Source organism: Dunckerocampus dactyliophorus, chromosome 12 (genome assembly GCF_027744805.1).
Source record: "Dunckerocampus dactyliophorus isolate RoL2022-P2 chromosome 12, RoL_Ddac_1.1, whole genome shotgun sequence".
In the NCBI taxonomy this organism is placed as follows: Eukaryota; Metazoa; Chordata; class Actinopteri; order Syngnathiformes; family Syngnathidae; genus Dunckerocampus; species Dunckerocampus dactyliophorus.
The window spans coordinates 16,499,281-16,521,265 of record NC_072830.1 but is presented as its reverse complement, the minus strand read 5'-3'; the positions used below and the strand labels follow the sequence as shown (position 1 = coordinate 16,521,265).

The following is a 21,985-nucleotide window of genomic DNA, read 5'->3' as shown; positions in this document are numbered from 1 at the left end:
CATCGGATGCCAGTAAGAAAGTCATTATTGAGCATCTCTATATGGGTTAGATTTGAGGCTAATTGTATGAAACCTGACTTCATCAACAGAGAGTCTTCTCTCTCCTATTGGATGCATTATATACCGCAGCATGTTTCTACATGTTTGAAGTCTGCAAGAACAGTTTGCAGTCGCAAAAATATTAAATCATAAAATAGATATCTATCTTTAGGTGTGAAATCGTGAAAAGATTTTGAAAAAAAAAGTAAATATTATGTTTTTTATTTGACTTTTATGAGCGTTTTTGGGACCTGAAGGTAAAAAGTGTGACTTTTTTAATAAAGACTCATTTGCACCAAAACAAATAATGCATTAAAATCTATGTCTTATCACCTATTGACTTAGTCAAGGCTACAATAAAGTCATCACAAATATTTCACTTTGCACCTCATTTTTGGAATTGTTTTGTTCCATTATGACAAAAAGAGCAAGGCAATATATAATATGTTGCTTAGGTCTAAAATTGTTGAAAATTATAGAAAAAAATATATATGTATTACATTTTTATTATACTTTTATGAGCGGGGTTAATATATACAGTATACATATATTACATTTTAAGGGTAAAAAGTGTAACTTCATTTTAAAAGCGCCTCAAGGTTTAAGAGGTTGCAGGAGGCTTTAGAGCGCTTAGAGCTTACATTTTCATGCATGAACAATTTGCATATTAAAAATAAATATATTTCATCACAAAGTGAAGCCTGCACCTCACTCTCTTTTTCATCAAAGGGCAGGGAGATCATTAATTAGCACTTTATCATTCCAACAATCAATATGCAATTTATAGAAACATTACTTTAGTTGAAGACTGCCTGCTTGGTTTGCAGTGCAGCCTCGCGAGATAAGACAGATCTGCCCTTTATTCTTCAAATCATCAGCAGTTATCACCACTCAAGACTGCCTTTTATCGGAGGGTGCAGAAAGTGCAGGAAATGTCGTTAATTAACATTGCTAAATTGGGAATGGATCAGACGACTACGGCTTATGTGAAAGGTGTCCTTTATGATGATCGACCGCTGAGAGTTATCACCCAGGTGTAGGATGATTTAGTCCGTTAACATCTACAACATTAGACTTTTACTTCAGTTTTTTTTTTTTTTTTTTACTGAGAAAAAGCTATAAAACTAATGGTGGCCTACGTTCTCACAGTGATTACAAATTATAAGCGTGGACGGGCATACGCACATGTTCATGCTACCAGGGAGGCTCAATTGCTGCTCAGTGACTGCCGGTGTGAGAGTGAAAGGTTGTGATTGGCTGGGGACCAGTCCAGGGTGTACCGCGCCTCTTCCCCAATGCCAGCTTGGAAAGGCGACAAATCACCCGTGACCCTAGAAAATTAGTATTTGTAACGACATCTCACTGGTTCTTATTGAGAACATGGAAAGAACATCATCTAGCTGGGCAAAGAAAAATGTCCCGATGTCCGTGAATGCACCTCTGTGTTACGCACTTACTACACAGCCATGTGGTGTCTACCATCATTATGGGTAACACAGTCAAGCTTAAACAGGAGAGGAAAGACATTGAGTGGGTCGCGTCCGACACACAGCTGCAGATATCTGCTATAAAGAACAATGCACAATGAAGAGAGGACAGTGTCTCACCGCTGCAGCTCATGTTGTGTTGCAAATAGTCCCTTTAAATAGAAGATATTTGAGAAGTGTGAGTTGAAAAAATTCCCCAATTTTGGTTGCCGGTTGGTGGGACCCCCAGCCAAATTAGTTGAGAACCGCTGATCTAGCTAATGTAAACAGTTGAAGTAATACAAAGATCTTAACATGCGAACTTGGCTTTGCATCAGCATGTGAGGCTACATTCCAGGGATGGCAGAATCGCTCTCTGAATGTTCTGAACTCTTATTTTGATGCAGCACCCCTGCTGGTTTCCGCCAAGTTGTGCACATCATTTTGCTTCATTGGCTTCAAGGTGTGATTAATCAACAATTACCTCCACACAATTGACATCTCTCACGAGTGCGCATACAGTAATCCATCATTGGGGGTATGAACAGAGAATAAAAAGACAATCCTTTTGAGGGTTGGTCATCTTCCTCTTCAGCGTGTCTGAACCGGCAATCTTCCAATTCCCCGACGTCCACTCTATCCTTAAGCCACGTGGCTTACGGACATATTGAAGAAAGCTAGTGACTTCAAGAGATTTTTCATTTAATACTATATCCGGCTTTAAAGTTGGATTTCAGGCTTCTACGTGCGCTTGTGTGTGTGTGTGGATATGAAAGCGGATGTGTGCAGGATGGTGATGTTCATGGGAGGCTATTGCACTGTCAGCTGCATTAGTCCTCTTGGGAGCTCATTATTCATCGGTGAAATCAACACTGAATGTTCATACTGCACTTTCAGGAAAATGTGTATTTGGTGTATTGAGCGCAGACTGCAATGGTCCATTATTGGAGCAAATGACCTGATCCATATAAAATGTTACAAGAGCCACTCTGGGAATGAAAATAGAAGACATAGGTATTGATATTTACCCTGTCAGGTGAAGCAACAGCCTTTTATCTCCTGTTTTCGTCTTTCGTGTCTTCCTTTCACTTTCCAACTGCTTAGAACTAACCGTCCACCACTGAGCAATGCTCAGTACATGCCTGCCTTGTTTGGTATGCAAGAGAGCACCATTGCTGTAGTAAAAGGCCCTAATCTGTGTTTAAAATGTGCTTACAAATATAGCGCCCTATTTTTTGGTGCCCGTATAACTGCATGTGTTGGCATAACTACGGTCTTGTTTGCACAGCACTGCCTCTAATTAGTGCAATTAGCCAGTAATTATATGGTCAGTCCCAAAAGGCTCAATTGGCCCCACAAGGGACGGCTAAAAGATACCAGACCACTAGAAAGCAGACACAGTTTTAGTTGAAGCACACCAAATGTAGATTAATGGTGGGCTTGGATAGACAACATTAACATTCCACTGCTTCATTGTCTAATTAACATATAAGCACAAGTTCTTTTTTCATAAAAATCTGAATATATTACATTGCTGTCTTCTCTATTATTTTATTCAAGCCAAAACAGGCTTTCTCACAAGTTTTCCCTAGCAGGCTGCATGAATAGTTACATAGTTAATAGACTTATTCTTTGGCTGGTCGTGGCTGGGTTATTTTTCCAAATTGTGAGCCCAAATGTGCACAAATTTGAGGACAAAAACACATGCCAGGTGATCTATGAACTATGAAATAAACTCTAAATAGAAGTCTGATCAGCATTGTTAGGAAAATACTGTTTGTTATTGAGCTTATAAAATGTCTTGTGTTCAATATTCCATTTGATTTTACTAATATTGGCACACATTGATGTCACACTAACTTGTAGTATGATGTGCTGCTTTACTGATCAGTTTTTGGTTTTTAGCGAACATGACAAAATGTATCAGGGATTTGCATGTATTTCCGTCTCTTAGCAAGCCTAGCAATTTGTTCTGACTACAGCACATGACTTTGAGTTGAACGTTTGAACGTTTACGGTGCAAAACTGAACAAGGAAAAGCAAATATTGATCCCTTAAGTTCTGCTTTTAGACTACAATGGGCAGCAAGTAGAGCTTGTAACTCTGCAAATCCCCATTTAGGATCAGGACCAGACTGTACACCTTCGTAGGTGAGCAGCTGTTCGCATATGCCCCATCATTAAGAGTCATACATTATGCATCATATAATTAAAGTAAAAGGTTAGAAAGTGCTGCGATGTGAAGGAAAAAGCTAGCAAAAAAATGCAACTTACTTGGTTCATGTCCCATCACTGTACAAAGTTGATTTTGCTTTAACCTGCTCACAAAAAATATTAACAAACACCTCATCCTCACACCTTCTCCTGTTTTCCACCTCAGTCTTCCATCCGTGCACCCCTGCTTATCTTCACTATCTGTGGCCTCGCTAGGTGACAGTCAGGCTGTCAAATGCTAGATGGCACAGAGGCTGCCAGGGCTTGGGGGGGTGGATCTGGATTTCTGACACCTCGGTTAGGCTTCAGGAAGCATTCCTCCCCCCAGTCCGCCTTCACTCCTCGCCTTCCTTCGCTTTCTCATCTCTATCTCCGCCTGTCCCCAGTTGGCGCTTCCCCCCCTAGGCAGAGGCAAACCAGCTCATCCCTAAAAGCAAGAAGAAGAAATATCTTTATTATTTTCTCTCAGCTTGCGACCAAACTGCTTACATTCCAATGTGCACCACTTTTTTTTGACTGTTTATGAACATCATTATTCACTCTCTGGCCTTTTTAAACTTTGTCTTTGTTTTTTTTTTTGTTCTTTTTTCCTTTCTTTCTTCAACGCACAAACTACCTATTGGAAACTAACAAACAACAAACCAACAAACTTTCAGAAATTGCTGAGACATGGCGAAGAGGTAGGATTAAATAAGCTTTGCTTCTTTATGTTGCTTTTTGGACATGTTGAATCGTGCAAGTGTAAGTAAACCAGCGGTCGATGATCAGGTTCTAGTATTTGTTCCATGAAATTGTATATTACTCCCAGCAATATTGTTTTATTTTTGGAAGGGTGTACATTGGCTGCACTGCTTCCAGTAGTGTATGTGTATTTGTTTTGTCCAATCAGATTTCAGCTTCTAGTTGTTGCCATGACAATCCAATCTGCCCAGAGCCTTCAGAATCGGGAGCGCTGGCCCATGTCACACGTAAAGTAAAAAAAAAATGACGATTACCATTGTTTTGTCGTTTTATTTCCTCCTCTTAGTCTCGTTTTTGTTTTTTTGTTTTTTGCTCACCTGTCAGTCAACCAGAATTGTAACAAAAGTGACTGATGCATGCATTTTGATCCTGCAGAGGCTATCAGAGCTTGGTTTAAAGTCATGTATGCCACATTTACATCCTTTATGTCTTCATCTCCTTTCACCCTTGTAGGAATTCTCCATGCTGCAATTGGATGATGTGGCGGACCAGCGGGTCAACATTGTGGGTTTTTCCGTTTTCAACCAAGCGCATCCATTCTTCCAGGATTTTGTGCTAAGCCTCAACCGCTCCTGGCAAGAGAACTGTGAACATGTTCCTTTCGCTGGCACACCGGTTAGTACACACAACACACGCACATACACTCACACATACACTGAGATTGTCATGATTGTTATTTATTTCCTTACAAAAGCCGAACAGACCTTTAAAAGGCACCTCAAGCTCCCTCATCCAAAACAAAACGGCACATACAAAATATACAAGTATGACATTTATCCAGTTAACTGCCGTAATTGCTGCGGATGTCCTCAGCCAGTTGTTATTCCTGGCAGCTCGTTCGCTGGCGTCCTCATTAAAATCGTTTATGGCTTCTTCATTCACTTTGGAGGAATTACAGATTGCACAATGTTGAAAGCACGGCAGCTCAACATTTAAAATGCCACGGTTAAATCTGCACCTTCATGTTCATCAAAGAGGGAAACACGTGTGTTGATTGTTTTTCTGCGTTTGTCAGACACACGGAAGGGGACATATCAGTATTCAGAGACACTTCATTAAGAAGTGCATTATGACGGCACCACTCACATTTCAGCAAGCATTTACTACAAATGAAACTTGGATGTACTAAAGAGTAGTGAGTGCACATCTTACACACTCCAGATGGAACATTTGAAGACCAGTTGAAAAAATACAATCATTTATATTTTGCACTGTTGGATCTTAATGAGATTCTAAATAGAGCTTCAAAATGCAAAAAGGGGAAATGGGAGCGAAACAAAAGTTTTTTTGAGTAAGCAATGTATTGCAAACAAGCATTAAAGTGAAGCTGATCAAAAGTTTAAGACCACAGCCTTTTAAAGCCAAAGTCTTGGCAAAAATGTGGATTCCGTGTCATTTTCTGTCAGGTATTCGCACTGTCCTGATCTCTTTCTTGATGGCAAAGTCAAAAAAGCTTTCTCTCTTTGAACAAATTGTTGACCTGCATAAGCAAGGCCTCTCGCAGAGCGGAATTGCTGCTGAGGCTGGATGCAGTAAGACAGTCATTGGAAACTTCTTCAAAGGTCCCGAGGGTTATGGAAAAAAAAAAAGTCAAGTGGTAGACCCAAAAAGATGTCACCGGCCCTGAGCCGGAGGATCTGACTGACTATCCGTCAAGACACGGGACCATCCTCGCCCCAAATGAAGTTTGTTACTGGCGCTGAGTACAGTCCGATAACTGTCCAATAACCGCCCACATCTGTGTGGTAATGACTTTTTCAACAGGACAACGTTGCAGTTCACAATGCCCTCCTGACAAAGGACTCCTTCCAGAGGAATAAACTCAGTCTTTTGGACCATTTCCCTGATCTACATCCAACTGAGACAATTTTCGGATGGATGGCAAGGGAAGTTTACAAAAATGGACATCAGTTCCAGACAGTTGATGCCCTCCGTGAAGCTATCTTCACCACCTGGAGCAACATTCCCACTAGCCTCCAGGAAAAACTGGCATCAAGCATGCCCAAACCAATTTTTGAGGTGATTAACAAGAAGGGACCAGCTACTTTTTTTAAATTGTATTTCTATTTTAAGTGTTTTTTTTTAGCTGTGGCCTTAAACTTTTGATCAGCTGATGATTGACTTTAAGGCTTGTTTGCAATAAAGTGCTAACTCAAAAAATTTCCGTCTCACTCGCATTTCTACTTTTTGCATTTTGAAGCTCTACTTACCACCTTCTTAAGATCCAACAGTGCAAAATTCTTGCAATTTTTCAAATGGTCTTAAAATTTAGATCGGGAATGAATAGCAGTAGACATTTCCTGTACTATCCACTGAAAATAAGCCAACACACAGCCATTATTGTTTAAATAGCTGATGACACAAGGGACCATGTCCAAATTATGTCCAAAGTACCAATATTTAGTGTGACCACCATTGTTATTTAGCACTGCCTTAATCCTCTTGGGCATGTAACTGACCAGAGCTTACTTGAATCCTCTTCCACTCCTCCATAATGACATCACTTGTGGAGCTGGTGGTTGTTAGACACCTTTCACCCCTCCACCTGCCTTCTGCTTGAGGATTCCCCACAGGTGCTCAATTGGGTTCAGGTCTGGAGGAGACATATTTGGTCACTTCATTACCCTTGTTCTTGTTGTTACCCTGTTCATTACACTTAAGCACCTTGGAGGTGTGTTTTGGCTGCTTATCATGTTGGAAAACTTCCATGTGACATAGTTTCCCAAGGGAAAAATGTTGGTACATGTTTCACATATTCCCAATACGAATTTGTTTCCTTCAATGAATTGCAGCTCCCCAGAGCAGCACTCACGCAGCCCCATGCCATGCTGCTATCACCACTGTATTTGACTTAGGGAAGACAATCATATCATCAATAATATCTGTGTGTTGAGTCATTTCCAGTGGATAGTAACTCTATAGTACAAAAAAAGGCTTTACGCTGACTACTCTAAAGTATATCCAGGTTTAATTTCTCTTATTGTTGTCCCTTGAGAAGACACTGCAATGAAAGAGAAATATAAGGCGTGTATTCGCTTTGATGTATGAAAAGACATGGAATTCTTGTTAGTTTTGGAGAAAATAAAATGATTTCTAAAGAACAATTAGTTCTGTCGAGAACATAGTTGGAAGCCAATAACACAGTCGATGAATTAGTAAATGTGTCCGTGTGTAATTCAACTTTAGAGAATATATAACCATTAGACAACGCTCAACAATTTGCCCCCCTGTGTTCCAAACAAGCTGGCTGGTGGAAGAGGCCAACACGCGTTTAGAACGCAGCATGATATAAAAGTTGCACTGTTGCGCTCGCAGCAGGTTGCTTGAATACTTCTCAGCTTCTCGTAGCTTTATGAGTAATTAGCTTCAAACTTGAGAGATAGGGGAAAAAAGGGCCGACGGCACTTTTGCAAGAAAGTGATTAGCAGATGATGCTGTCTTTGACGGTAATTAGGTCTGATGTATAACTATACCTGCGGGGGCTGATGTTGTATATGCAACAAATACATGCTATTGATCTCTTTGCATGTGGCATGCTGAGGCCTTAATGTGTTTTCAATAAGACGTCAATCCAAATATCATCGTAGGAAATGTCAGTCTGGTAACATACAGTAGTACGCTTGCAGCTTTTTTGTTTTGTTTTGTTTATGCTGCAAATAAATGCATGAAAAAAAAAATCCCATACGAAACAGAAATCAAACTGTGGCTATGATAAAACCTTAGCAACAATAGAGGCATTGTAAAGTAATATGCTCTGCTTAATTATCCTAAAAGTGTAAAAATAGGGGTTCGTGGGTGGTAAATAACACCTCTGCAACCTTTCGGGCACATGGTTGGAAAAATGAAAGTAACTGCAAGCACAACACAACACGAGACACCGGATGTTGGGTGGATGTGACAGTTTTCACTGTGGCATCGTCTACGCCAACTTGCGGTGGAGGTGTATCTGAAAATGGCTCATAACACGAATTTTAGCTCACAACTTAAAGCAAAAAGTCAGCCGAGAGACTGCTCGTATCTTGAAAAGCTCAGTTGGGATACTCATGAATCAAGTTGCCACTGTATGTATTTGTTTGTACTGTACAAGCAAACTCTTCTTCTCTTGAACTGACAAATACGCCACATGGTGGTGCTATAAATCCAAGCTTTGACCCCAAAAGTTGGATTGACTTGAAATTTCGCACACAGCTCAATGCACTCCACAAAACACCCAGTGTGACTTTAGAGCAGCGGTGTCCAAAAGTATCTCCAGGGAGGGCCACATATTAAAAAAAGAAAGGATGCAAGGGCCACTTTGATATTTTGTAAAGCAACACATGTCGATGCTAAAAAGTAGGGACGCTCCGATCAGGGTTACCGATACCAATCATCCATGAGTGAAATCAGCCAATACTGATCACGTAAATTATTAGTGTAATTTTTAAAATTTACTACTGGCTATATCAGGGGTCGCCAAATTTTTTTTCTTGTGAGAGCTACTTTTGCATAATGAAAATGGACAAGAGCTACTCATTTTTGCAACATTAATTTTCATAGCTTATTTCAACCCAAACAAACAGAACATGCTTGTTTTACCAGAACATGAACAAAACTCATCGGCAACGCGTAGCAAACCATGCACAGAGAATTTTGGGGTATCAAAGTAGTTTCAAAGTAGTTCAAAGAAGGAAAAGCGGCCGCTGTTGATCGAGTACTCTTGCTAGTGCCGGATCTTACTCGTAATGAAAATAATCTTATATAAATGTCAGTGTAAAATGAATGTAAACTGACCTGATGTGTTTACTCTGGCACCGACGAGTTCCCATGCTGCTTTTTTCTTTATATCCATATATTCTTTTTGAGAAATGTCAACTTGCTCCGGGAAATCTGACTAGAGGCCATATTTTGGACTTTATTTTAAAAAGCAGAATTTTTATTTTATTTTATTTTCTGCATTTATTTTTGAACCATTTCATCTAATTTTTCTTCTCATAATAAATGACGTAACTTACTTTTTGAAGTTACGAGTTTTTTTCTCGTAAAGTTACGACTTTATTCTTGTAAATGTAGGACTTTTTTTCTTGTAATTTTCCGCCTTTTTTCCCGTAAATGTATGACTTTATTTGTTTAAATTTACGACTTTGTTCTCATAAATGTACGTCGTCTTTATTCTCGAAATCTGAAATTGATTTTTTTTGCTATGTAGCCCTAACACTCCTCGTAGAATTTAGCAACTGCCATCTAAAGCATTTTGAGCACATCCCACAGGGGGCGCCACAAATGTCATTTACATTTGTGGCATATCCATCCATCCATTTTCTATGCCGGTAATCCTAATCGCGGGGGTATGCTGGAGCATATCCCAGCTGACTTCGGGCATGAGGCGGGGTACACCCTGGACTGGTCGCCAGCCAATCAAAATGTGGATTTTATCGGTTCTTCTGTACTGCAAGCAATGCAGATGATATTCAAACATGAAGCATGCATGGCATGTTCTCCTCGGTGTCACAAGGTGTTTTATTTGAAATGCTACTTTAATGACGTGACTCCGCTGCAATAACATTCCCATATGGCAAAGCTTAAGAGCACTGAGCCATGCGTCTACTGTAATATCTTCTTCGCTTTTCCACTAATATGCTGTCCACATTTCTGTGGAATAATTCAAAGCAATATAACACATCACGGTGTTGCAGTTGAATGACCTAGTGAAGAAGGTAGTCTTCCTCAATAAGATGCATCGTTATTCGTCACAGCATCAAGGCTCTCTCAACAGTGTCCGTCCTTGCTTAGCTTAGCTTAGGATGCATTTGTGGTGAAGTTGAGGCAGAGTACATCAGAGGAAGCGAGGCACTACTCACAGTGACTGCTGTTTGCCATCTTCTTTTGGGGGAAGAAAGGACAGAATGTCTCGAAGAGAAAGAGAGAGAGTTTTCAACCCTGTCAGCAGATCACAGTCTGTCTAATGATCTAATGGAATAATCTCAGTGCCACTCCAGGGATGGTTTAACCCCTCACTGAACGCCAACCAGTACTCACACCTTCCACTGGCAGTTTGTTGTGGTATATACTTGTATACGTGTGTGTTTGTGTATGCATAATGCATTCTCCTCCCTCCCTCTTCCGTCTTCTGCAGCTTTCTTCGGCTCTCCTCTTTGATGCCGTGTACGTGGTGGTGGCAGCGGTCCAGGAGCTGAACCGTAGCCAAAATGTAGGTGCCACTCAGCTCTCCTGCAAGTCCTCCAAAATCTGGGAGCACGGCACCAGCCTCATGAATTATCTTAGGATGGTAAGTTGGGCCACACCGGATGTGACTTTAATAAATTATAATAATACAAAAATGTTGGCGACTAATTATCTTAGGTATTTTTTTCAGAGGGTTCATAGGTGGTCAATCAAAATGGGGAACATTTTATCAGAGACGTTCCAATGGCGATACAAACTCACGACCTCCTGTGAGGCCAACCTGTTTAAAGTCGGATTATTATAATAATAAAGGTGGGAAATTTCCAGTAAAAAAAATCGAAATATTACATCAATGAAGTCTAATTGTAATTTTGTAAGGGCAAATTTTATGAGGGCAAAATCACATTTTATATATGAGCAGAATGTAGGTGTTCTATTGTACTGTTGAGAGAATATAGTTGTAAAATTATTTTCAATTTTAATTTTCAGGGAATAAATATGTATTTTATGAAGGGTTTTTTTTAAATCACAAAAAAAATCCCAAAACGTTTTGTAATATCAAAATAAAATCACAATTATTCACATGTAAATTTAATAGACAGTAGAGTTTTTTGTATTGTTAAACTAATAACAAAAATGTTATATTACAATAGTAAATATGTATTTTATCAAGAAAAACGTTTTAATATTACAATCAGTAAAGTTTTCAATGTATATGTTGGCTAGGTATACATTGATGGTTGTAATATTACAACTTTATTCTTGTAAACATATGTTTTTCAAGTATTTTTCCCCATATAAACTTTCCCCATGTAAATGTTTTCTTTGTGATATGACATTTTTCTTGTAAAATTATGACTATTTTGACCTTTTTTTTTTCTTTACACTACAGCCATAATAGTACTTCGTAGCTAAGCTGTTAGTTTCGCTACTAAGCCAGGTCACCATGTCTTTCTTATACTGTAAGAAAGTGGACAGCGCTTAGATAAAGGGTGTTTTGTGTTTTCCTGTTTTGAGTAATCGGTGTAAAATACGTGAGCGTGTTGTATGGTAGACACAAATATTGCCAACGGCTCTCCTATTTGGCTGTGGATGCGTCACATTGTAGAACAGAATAGAACTTTACTGTCACAGGATGAAATTCAGTTTGGCATCTCTTCCTAATTAGCAGCATTGAAAATAAAAGTAGAAGATCAATAACACACAATTATTTCGAAATTGGGAATACTGTACGGCCATATTTGGATATAAATGGTAGTCTGCGAGGCAAGGTGGCCTAGTGGTTAGCATGTTTGCCACACAGTCAGGAGATCGGGAAGACTAGGGTTCGAATCTCCGTTGGGCATCTCTGTGTGGAGTTTGCATGTTCTCCCATGTGTGTGTGGGTTTTCCCCAGGTACTTCCCACATTCCAAAAACATGGAGGTTAGGTTAATTGGCGACTCCATGAATGTGAGGATGAATGTGAGTGTGAATGGTTGTTTGTCTATATATATTGGGTGTACCCCGCCTCTCGCCTGAAGTCAGCTGGGATAGGCTCCAGAGGATAAGCGGCATAGAAGATGGATGGATAGTAGTCTGCGGCATTGCTATTTATTTTCATTTCATCTAGTCTTTAATATCCCATAACTTCCTCCAGAGGTTTGGGGTTGAGGTCCTTGGTAAGTCCACTGGCTTTCTGCAAGAGCCAGTGTAAATGTCACTGGGGTGGGGAGTAGTGTGAAGCCAATCACCCACTCTGCTGCTTTCACAACCTGCTGCAGGTCCCTCCTGTACAGCAGTAGGTCAGGAGGCTTTCTGCGGTGGATCTGTAGATGTTTTTCAGCTGGTATTGGGGGAGCTGGGCTTGATGTAGTTTCCTGAGAAAGTACATTCCTATGCATACTTTCTTCACCTGATAACAAATGTTGGTGGACCAGGTGAGGTCTCCTGAGATGTGGACTCCGAGGGATTTAAAGCTTTCTACCCTTTCGACGGCCTCTCCATCAAGGCGGTGTGTTCCATGCTCCAGGATTTTGACAAGTCCATGACCATATCTTTCCTCTTGGCTATAGTCAGGTCCAGGTTGTCAATTCCACACCATCGCTGGAGATGTCGGACCTCCTAACTGTAGGCTAACTTCTCGTCGTCGCTTATCAGTGTTACAAGGCTAGTGTTGGCAGAAAATTTGACAAAGGTGTTGCTCGGGCGAAAGGAAGAATAGTCACGTGTGAAGAGGGAGTAGAAGAGGGGACTGAGGACACATCGCTGAGGTGTTCCTGTGTTCAGGATGAGAGTGGAGGAGGTGTTAAATACCATTCTGACGTTTTGGGGTGTGTTGCTGAGGACGTCCAGTGTCCAGGTGCACGGTGAGCTGCTGACGCTCAGCTTTGAAACCAGTTTATGGGGTAGAATTGAATTAAATCCCGAGCTGAAATCCACAAACAGCATCCTCATATCGGTGTTGGAATTATCCAGGTATGAGAGAGGCATCAGATCTGCATTTTGGACCACCAGTCTCTGTCGTGATGGCAGAGACTGAAACAGGTGGTTCAAGGGGCGGGGCGGGTCCTGCATAATACGAGACCTCTGTTTCCAACCCGCTGCTTGGTGTAAAGTGATTCCAAGCTCACCTGTGACTGTCCAGTCCGCTTGCCAGACCATTTGAAAATCTGATTGAGGACCGTCTTATCTTTTGCAGGCACATTTCCAAACCAAGACAGTAAACAGAAAGATAAAAGTGATTCAATAAAAGTGCAATAAAAGTCACAAGACTCTTCTCAATGTTGAAAACAGCCAATTTCCTGAGACAGTGCAGGCGCCGATGTCCCTTTTTTATAGACGGCCTCCCAATTGGCTTCAGTGTTCAGTCCAGAGTCAATGACTGTGCCAGGTACAGTGTTTGTACTGGTGGGAGGCAGGATGAGTTTCTCCTGATGTCTGATGGTTGCGGGTGTGAGAGCAACTGTGCATAGTCGTTCAGGCAGCTCACTGTGTTCTTCTCGGGCACTGGAACAATGTCTGACAAGTGGGGACTACAGACTGCAGTAGCGAGAGGTTGAAGATGATGGTGAAAACCTCTGCTAGCTGGTCTGCGCATCCCTTAAGCACCCTTCCTGTCACACTGTGGACCGGCTGCTTTCCTCGCGCAGGGTACCTACTGCTGCTGCAGCTGGACCTCTCCAGAAGTGTAGGATAGGTGTGGGTTTCCATGTTCAAAGTGGGCAAAGAGCTGGTACAGGGTGTCCAATAAGGTGCTGTCTGAGGAGTCAGATGACATGCTGCTGTCATGCAACAATCCCCTGCAACATGTCCTACAGTAGAGTTGCTGCTATTGAGGTTCCTGGATGCGCTCTTCGTGGTGTTCTTGATGCCTATGTGCAAGGACCAGCATGCCTCTTTATAGGCCTGCTGGTCTCCTGTCCTATAGGCATCATCCCATGCTCTGAGCAGGGTTTGCCCTCCACCCACCTCGCTATTGAGCTATTATGGCTCCATCTTCAAATTATTATTCTGAATATGACATTTTTCTGCAGAGTAGAAAAAAATGCGCAGATAGAGAGAGAGTGGCTGGCAGCCTGTCACCTCCAGTATCATCTGTCATAATCACAGCTGAGAGGGTTGAATGAAGAGGCCCTTTCATGTGCTGCTGTCTCTTTGTTGGACAGGTAGAACTGGAAGGGCTCACAGGCCACATTGAATTCAACAGCAAAGGACAACGCTCCAACTACGCCCTGAGGATCATGCAGAGCGGCAGGGACGGCCTAAGGCAGGTAAAGTGACGGCCACAAGTCCAGTTTGTATGGGTGAATTGCAGAAGTCAATCATTAAAATGGTAAAAAAAAAATGCTATTTCATGCACTCAGCAGAAATATCAAGGCAACACTTGTTTTTGCTCTCATTTCTATGAGCTGAACTCAAAGATCTAAAGCCTTTGGCTTATTTCTTTCAAATATTTTTCACAAACCTGTCTAAATGTGTCTGTGAGCACTTCTCCTTTGCCAAGGTAATCCATCCACCTCACAGTGTGTCTCAGTCTGGCCACAATAAAAGGCCACTCCAAAATTATCTCATTAAGTCCACTTTACTGTTAATGTCTATAATGTATATTGCAAGACCTAAAAGACATGTGAAACCTTGGGTCTTTGAGAAGAAGCATGCATAGAAATGGAACGGCCTTTGCCGAGATGATTCATCCGCCTCACAGGTGTGGCATATCAAGATACCGATTAGACAGCAGGTGTGTCTTAGTCTGGCCACAATAAAAGGCCACTCCGAGGTGTACAGTTTTACTGTATTCATCTATCAAGAGAACATCTCTCCAAATTACCAGAGGAGAAGATGTTGAATATGGAGGTCCTGGAGCTGGTGTGGTTACGCGTTATCTGGGTTTGTGAGGCCAGTTGGATGGACTGCTAAATTTTTTGAAATGCCTTCGGAGGCGGTTTATGGTAGAGAGAAACATTCAAGTCACGGGGCATTCCTGCGGTCAGCATGCCTAGCGCACGCTCCGTCGACATCTGTGATATTATGCTGTGTGATTTTGGAGTGGCCTTTTATTGTGACCAGCCTAAGTTACACCTGTGCAATAGGTGGACGGATCATCTCAACGCAGGAGAAATGCTCAGATTTGTGAACAATATTTGAGAGAAACATGCCTTTTGTGCGCATAGAAAATCATAACAAATGTGGAAACAAATATAAAAAAGTGTTGCGTTTATGTTTTTGCTGTGTATTTGTCATCAGGCAGCATGTGTCAAATCATATTTGCGCACCAGATTTGTGTGTGTGCTTGAGAGAAACAGCCATCCTGCCATTCCAGCAATGCAACATATTTTACAGCAGCCGTAACCATTTTATGACGTTATTGTTTTCATCATTCCTGGGAAACCACCTCAAAATCCAAGACTAACAGGGGAACATCATTTTTTTTCTAAGCGGGAGAAAGAAGCCATTGCTCAATTCTCTCCCATCCATCAAGGCCTGCTTAAAATGCACCAGTGGAACCCATGCAGAAGTCAGCGGCAGCAGGAGAAAGCTTAGGAATGAAGAGTGGATGCGAATTATGGATGGGAGGCAAAAAGTGGTGATGTGAGATAGAAATCAGCAGCAGAGACGCCGTATGGCCTCAAATAGATGAGCTAGCTAGACATAAGGGGATTGAGATAAAACCGTTCATGAAGGCTAATAATAGTGAGGTCATTGCAGGTTATGCTGCATTTATAATCTTGCATGACATCAGTTTTTTACAAGATCATTTTGATACAGCTGTTGTTTAGGATCTCATTACATTGCTCAATTAATGCTGTGGCCAGTCAGTGACCTCATTAGATTAAGTGTACCTAATGTTATGGCCAGTTTATGTCCATCCTTGTTTATTGGGCACACTTGGTCAGACATTTTTACACTTGCATACATCATCGTAGGCCAATGCGTTACAATATTGTGTTACAATAGCGCCTTTAACTATTACACAAGTGTAAAGAGAATCTAACCCCTTGTATTAGTCAATGAGGTATGTGTGCTGTGTACTTGCAGACAAATGCATAATCTGGTGAGACCATACCACTTAGTTATCATGGGTTGCCAAAGCCAGCAGATCTGTGTGGATACATACACAATCACACACAAAGCTGATCATCTAAGCTCCCTTTGTCCAACAAACACTTTATAGTCATTCCTCCTCATTCAGAGTCCCCCGTGTCCTCTCCTCCACGCTGCTGCTGTGATGGGATAATAAGTGATTACCGGCATCTTCTATTCTTACATCCTCTTATGCACGAAGAGCAGAGATTATGACAAAGAGCAGCGTTTAAGCCCTCCTGTTTTCTGTCAGTGCCGAGACTTTATATCACTTTCTGCTTTAAATCCTGTTGTAAAGCCATTGAGTGTAATCCTGCAAATGCATATGCTGCTCACCTGTCCACTGCAGCTATTATGCTAATGGAAGGGTGTTGCTTTGTAACAATTTTTTCAAGATGCTACCTCATGAGGCATCAGCTCATCTGCTTTCATCAACCTTGTCTGTGTCTCCTTGTGTCTCCTGTCTTTACGCTGGCACCAGGCCAGTGTAAGATGAGGCTAACGCAATCATGTCAAATACGGGGATTTCAAGCCGAAGTTGGTTACGCTCATGTGGGAAGGCAGGGCTTTAGATGTGTTGTTTTTTTTTTTGTTGACTAACACCTCGTGCACCACATACTGCTAGCTTTGGGCACTCGGGGGCTTAAACAAACAAACAAACAAAAAAAAAAAACAAGGTGTGAAGGTTTTGGCAGAGATAAGAAAGTTGGCTCACTGCCACCTCCCAGCCAAACGCACTCAACCCTTCTGCACACCTCCACACTATTAAAGCATGAACATTTGAAGCTCTGTATGAGACTTCAGTGCAACTTGATTCTCTGCACAAAAATCCAGAGGTTTAACTACGCATGTTTTGCTTTTTATTTTTATTTTTTGAGGATCAAATTTTGAAGACCAGTTGAAAAAAATGCAAGAATTTGCTTTTTGCACTGTTGGATTTTAAAGAGGTTCTAAGTAGGGCTTCAAAATGCAAAAAGAAGAAATGGGAGTGAGACAAAAACATTTTTGAGTAAGCAATTTATTACAAACAACCAAGGCTGTTCATCAGCTGATCAAAAGTTTTAAGTTTTTTTAAGTTTTAATGAGTCGCTGTGCCATTCTTGATCATCATCTCAAAAATGTGTTGGCGCATGCTTGATGCCGATGTTTCCAGCAGGCTAGTGGGAATGTTGCTCCAGGTGGTGAAGATGGCTTCACGGAGGGCATCCACTGCCTGGAACTGATGTCAATATTTGTAAACTTCCCTTGCCATCCATCCCCAAATGTTCTCAATTGGATTTCGATCAGGGGAACACGCAGGATGGTCCAAAAGAGTGAGTTTATTCCTCTGGATTATTCCTTTGTCAGGAGGGCATTGTGAACTGCAGCGTTGTCCTGTTGAAAAAGTCATTACCACACAGATGAGGGCCTTCAGTCATGAGGGATGCCCCCTGCAACATCTCTACATAGCCAGCTGACGTTTGACGCACCTGCACAATTGTTCCATTGTAGGAAAAAGCACCCCAGATCAAAATGGCACCCCCTCCACTCTGCCATGTGGAAAACATCTCAGGTGGAATTTCCTGGTCATGCCAGTAACGTTGGAAGCCATCAGGACTGTTATGGTTACATTTTTTCTCATCAGAGAATAAAACTTTCTTCCACCTTTCTGTGTCCCAGGTTTGGGGCTCTTGTGCAAATTCCAAATGGGCAATTTTGTGGCATTGAAAGAGGTGAGGCCTTTGAAGACATTGTTTCTGTTCTTAAGACTTTTCTCCCACAGATGCCGTCTGATGGCTGTTGGACTGCACTCGGCACCAGTAACAACTTTCATTTGGGTCGATGATGGTCCCGTGTCTTAACGGATATTCAATCAGATCCTCCGGCTCAGGGCCGGTGACATTTTTTCGAATCTACCACTTGACTTTTTTGTTCCATAATCCTCAGGATCTTTGAAGAAGTTTCAAATGACTGTCTTACTGGGTCCAGCCTCATCAGCAATGGCGCACTGCGAAAGGACTTGCATATGCAGGTCAACTTGTCAAATTTGTTCAAAGAGAGAAAGCTTTTTTGCCTTTGCCATCACGAGCTCATGAAAGTGTCAGTACCTGACAGAAAATGACATTGAATCCACATTTTTGCCAAGATTTTGGCTTTTAAAGGCTGTGGTCGTAAACTTTTGATCTTTTGAGCAGCCTATTTGTAATTATGTTCTATGTTGTTTGCTTTTTTGAAAGTGAGTGTTAAATTAGTAAAATTGACATTTTTGTAAGTGTCGGCGGCCATGTTGTTCGGCAGTCGTTCGGCGTTTCCCAGGTGACATCGGCGTAGAGACGGCTCTCATCTTAGCAGAGTAAACAAACACTAGAGTTAGCTTGTCGACTTTGTTCGGAATATTTTTCATCAAAATAGTCGTCATGCCAAAACGCTGGCTGTTCACAGTGTCTGAGTGATACCGTAAGCTCATTCCCATTTCTTCTTTTTGCATTTGAAGCTCTAATTAGAATCTCCTTAAGATCCAAGAGTGCCAATCCAAATTCTTACAATTTTCCATCTGGTCTTAACATTTTGATAAGGAGTGTACATCGTCAATTCACAACAGAAGTTATCTCAAGGCACTTTACAAATGGAGCAGGTCTAAAATCACACTCCTCATACATTAAAGAATAGTAACTGAACCGTACATAAGCAAGCACTTGGCAATGGTGGCAAAGAAGACCAAAGGAGACCCAGGCTCTGTGGGGTGGCTCTCTGTCTCGAACAGTTGGGTTGAGATAAACAGACTTGAGGAACAGAGGGTAGATAGAGAACTCGAACTGAGAGGTTTAGAGAGAACAAGGGGCACGACAACAGCCGTCTCAAAACCAGTAATAGTCCCATAACAACAATGACAATAATGGTCCGCGTCACCGGCCTCACCACCACCAGTAATGAGCAGATAAATGTGAAGGTGCAATGGTGCTCTCATCAGCTGCAACCACAGGGAAGAGAATAAAAGACAAGGAAAGGTTAGTAACGCACTATGGATGGTGAGTAGTTTAGGGGTTAAGGGAAGACCTAATTGGGGGTTTTATGGGGGTAAGGGACTGCTCCGCTGGACCAGGCTTGTCGCTCATCCTCCACCTCCTCCCATGCAACGTCTTTGAGGTGAGGGCAGGGAGGGGAGGCACAAACCAATCTATTACGGTTGAGGGCAAGGCTCACTCGTAACATACTACATGGATGAGGATGACACATCTGTACATCTAACAATAGCAGCGTAACTAAGACATGACCGGGACATGTCTGAGCCAAGCTTGGCTATAAGTTTAGCGAAAGGGTACGTTTTAAGTTTACTTTTGAATAAAGAGAGTCTCTGCCCCCCAGACTGAATGGGGAAGATGGTTCCACAAGAGTGGAGCCTGATAGCTGAAGGCTGTGCCTCCTATTCTACTTTTAAAGATTCTTGGGAGCATAAGTAAGTGTAAGCTCTGGGAGCGTAGCGTTGTAATAGGTTGATAAAGCACCGAAAGCTCTTGAAGGTACATTGATGCCTGGCCATGTAGTACTTTGTATGTGCTGAGGAGAATTTTAAACTCATTTCTAAATTTTGTAGGTGGCCAGTGCAGTGAAGCGAGAAATATGATATCTTGGAAAGTAAATGAAGCAGCTGCTTCTCCAAGGATAACACTGCGGCCTGGTTTTACCCACAAGAAACTGTTGAAAGTCCCATGTTATATGATAAGTGTCAGAGGTCCCACATTACACTATGTATTGCAAGTGCGTTGGCAAAAATCTCGCCTTGATGCTGCAATATAGACCATTTCTTATAGTAAGCCCTTTAAATGAAGTTGTATGACATGGCCATCAGGATTGTAGTGCATCAACAGTGATTTTTCCCCCACTTTGTCCGGTGAGCCGAGTTCTGGTTAGTTTTGTTTTTGGTGTTGAAGAAAGTAGTTCCGGATAGTTGGTGGGGTCACAGAAGTAAAGCGTTTTGCTTCTTAAAACAAAATGCTTTCAAAAGACTAATACATTTGCATCACAAAATGGTTTGACACAAAAAAAGTCAGACCTCCCAATCGCTCTGTGTTATTTTCTCGTCTGGCTCATGTATGTTTCACCTACTGACACCTAGTGACCAGTGTAGAATACTGCATATCACAATTTGAATGCGTCTTCTAAATGCCTTATATTTGTATTTTAGTTCATTTAGCCATTTTTATACTTGAAAATTCTTCCTTTAGGCAAAAAATATGTAACAGGTTGTATTCAACCACAAAACAGCATGATTTATTAATTAAAAGCCACAAAATTCAAACTGCAAAGTGGCGAGGAACGACTGCACGTGTCCAACGTAATAAATCACATACAACAATGTAACATTAAGGAGCGGGACAGGAGGAGGCAAACGTTAGCAACAGTAGCTATGTGAGCTACACTATGTGAGCTAACATCACACTCATATTTTAACAGCAACATCATGCTAGGTTCGCTGAAGAAAAACAAACAAGTGAAGGAAAAGTTTTCCCATGTTTGGTGGTCTTAAATCGTCTCTAGGGACACATAGCACTGTTAGAACATCATTCAAAGTCGACTTTGCGTAATAGGGGATGTGGAAAGAAAGAAAAAGTGGTAGAAAAAGTAGGAGGGCATTATGAATGTATGCATCCTAATGAAACAGCAGGAGGCTTTTCCATTTCAATTTAACTGTCATCAGACCTCTTACTAAATGCAATTGACCCTTTTATCATCTGGGAATGCCTAATCATATTATTTTGATGGAATTGGCTGGATGTCTTTGCTACTTACATCCCATAATGAGTAAGTTAAAGGAGGAGTCTGCTGGCGTGTTTTTTATTCTCCAGATGGTATGAACAGCAGGAGTCGGCTGTAAAACAGTATCGTTGCTGATATATAAATGGCTAATATCACTCTGCTCTCAAGGCACTCTCTCTCCCTCTCATCTGTCTTTCCTCTCCAGTATCATTAGTAATTGTTGCTAGAATGGACGGCCACATCATGTGTTTGCTGGATTGCATCGAGGGGCGCTGGGCTGGGGTGAGCATGCGGCTTGCAGACTGATCAATCTGACATCAGTTGGCAGCACTGTTTGCATGTTGGCTTTTTCTCTTTGCGTGCACATCAGCAGTTATGCGTGAGCACTGATGGGGATGATGCCAGACGCCGACGCCGCCACTTGCTTCTTGGCTACACACACGCTGCCATCTATGCATTTTTAACAGATTCAGAAGTGTCTTCCAAAACAAACTCCCAGCCTCTGCAGCCTCTCCTATACCGGCCCTCTTTGTCCTCATGGAGCCTGTCTCTTAAATACAGGACACTATAAAATGAGCCATTATTGCAGTACTGTTGCTTTGTTCACACGTGTTCATAGCAGGGAGCTACCAGGCTGCGAACAGCTCCTGCAGAGGAGGCAATCACTAATTAAGTTTCCTCATACAAGCACTTAGTCAAAAGACTGTGGGAAAGCAAACAGCAAAGAGGGAGCGAAACAGCACATCAAATCTCTTTTTTGGGGTTGAAGACAGGCTGTGATTGTATAGGCAGCCATGAGTCCCTTTTCTCACCCAGCAGTGCTTTAGTATCCAATGGCTTATGGAGTTAAAGCCTCTAAAAGTTGTTTAAACTTTGGCATTCTAACCGCTGTCACGTACAACCTCTCACAAGATGTCAGCATATCATCATCATCATCAACAAATTTATTTCAGACACATACATCCATAGAACATTAAAAACAAAACAGACATCACCAACAAGACATAGTAAAAGATGGTTATCCATTGCTATACTTGTATAAGGTAAGGTGCCAGTGTTTCCACAA

At 41.6% G+C, this 21,985-nt stretch overlaps 1 protein-coding gene across 4 annotated transcripts in view; it reads left to right on the top strand.

Annotated features, from left to right (window-relative positions):
• Positions 1–21,985, top strand: part of grik4 (glutamate receptor, ionotropic, kainate 4) — a 418,260-nt gene that overhangs the window by 336,487 nt on the left and 59,788 nt on the right. For all 4 annotated transcript variants that reach the window (XM_054795183.1, XM_054795185.1, XM_054795184.1 and 1 more), the window contains 3 exons: positions 4,913–5,074; positions 10,572–10,724; positions 14,268–14,372. In XM_054795183.1, coding sequence (XP_054651158.1) covers positions 4,913–5,074; positions 10,572–10,724; positions 14,268–14,372 — 420 coding nt within the window. The remainder of the gene's footprint in view (positions 1–4,912; positions 5,075–10,571; positions 10,725–14,267; positions 14,373–21,985) is intronic.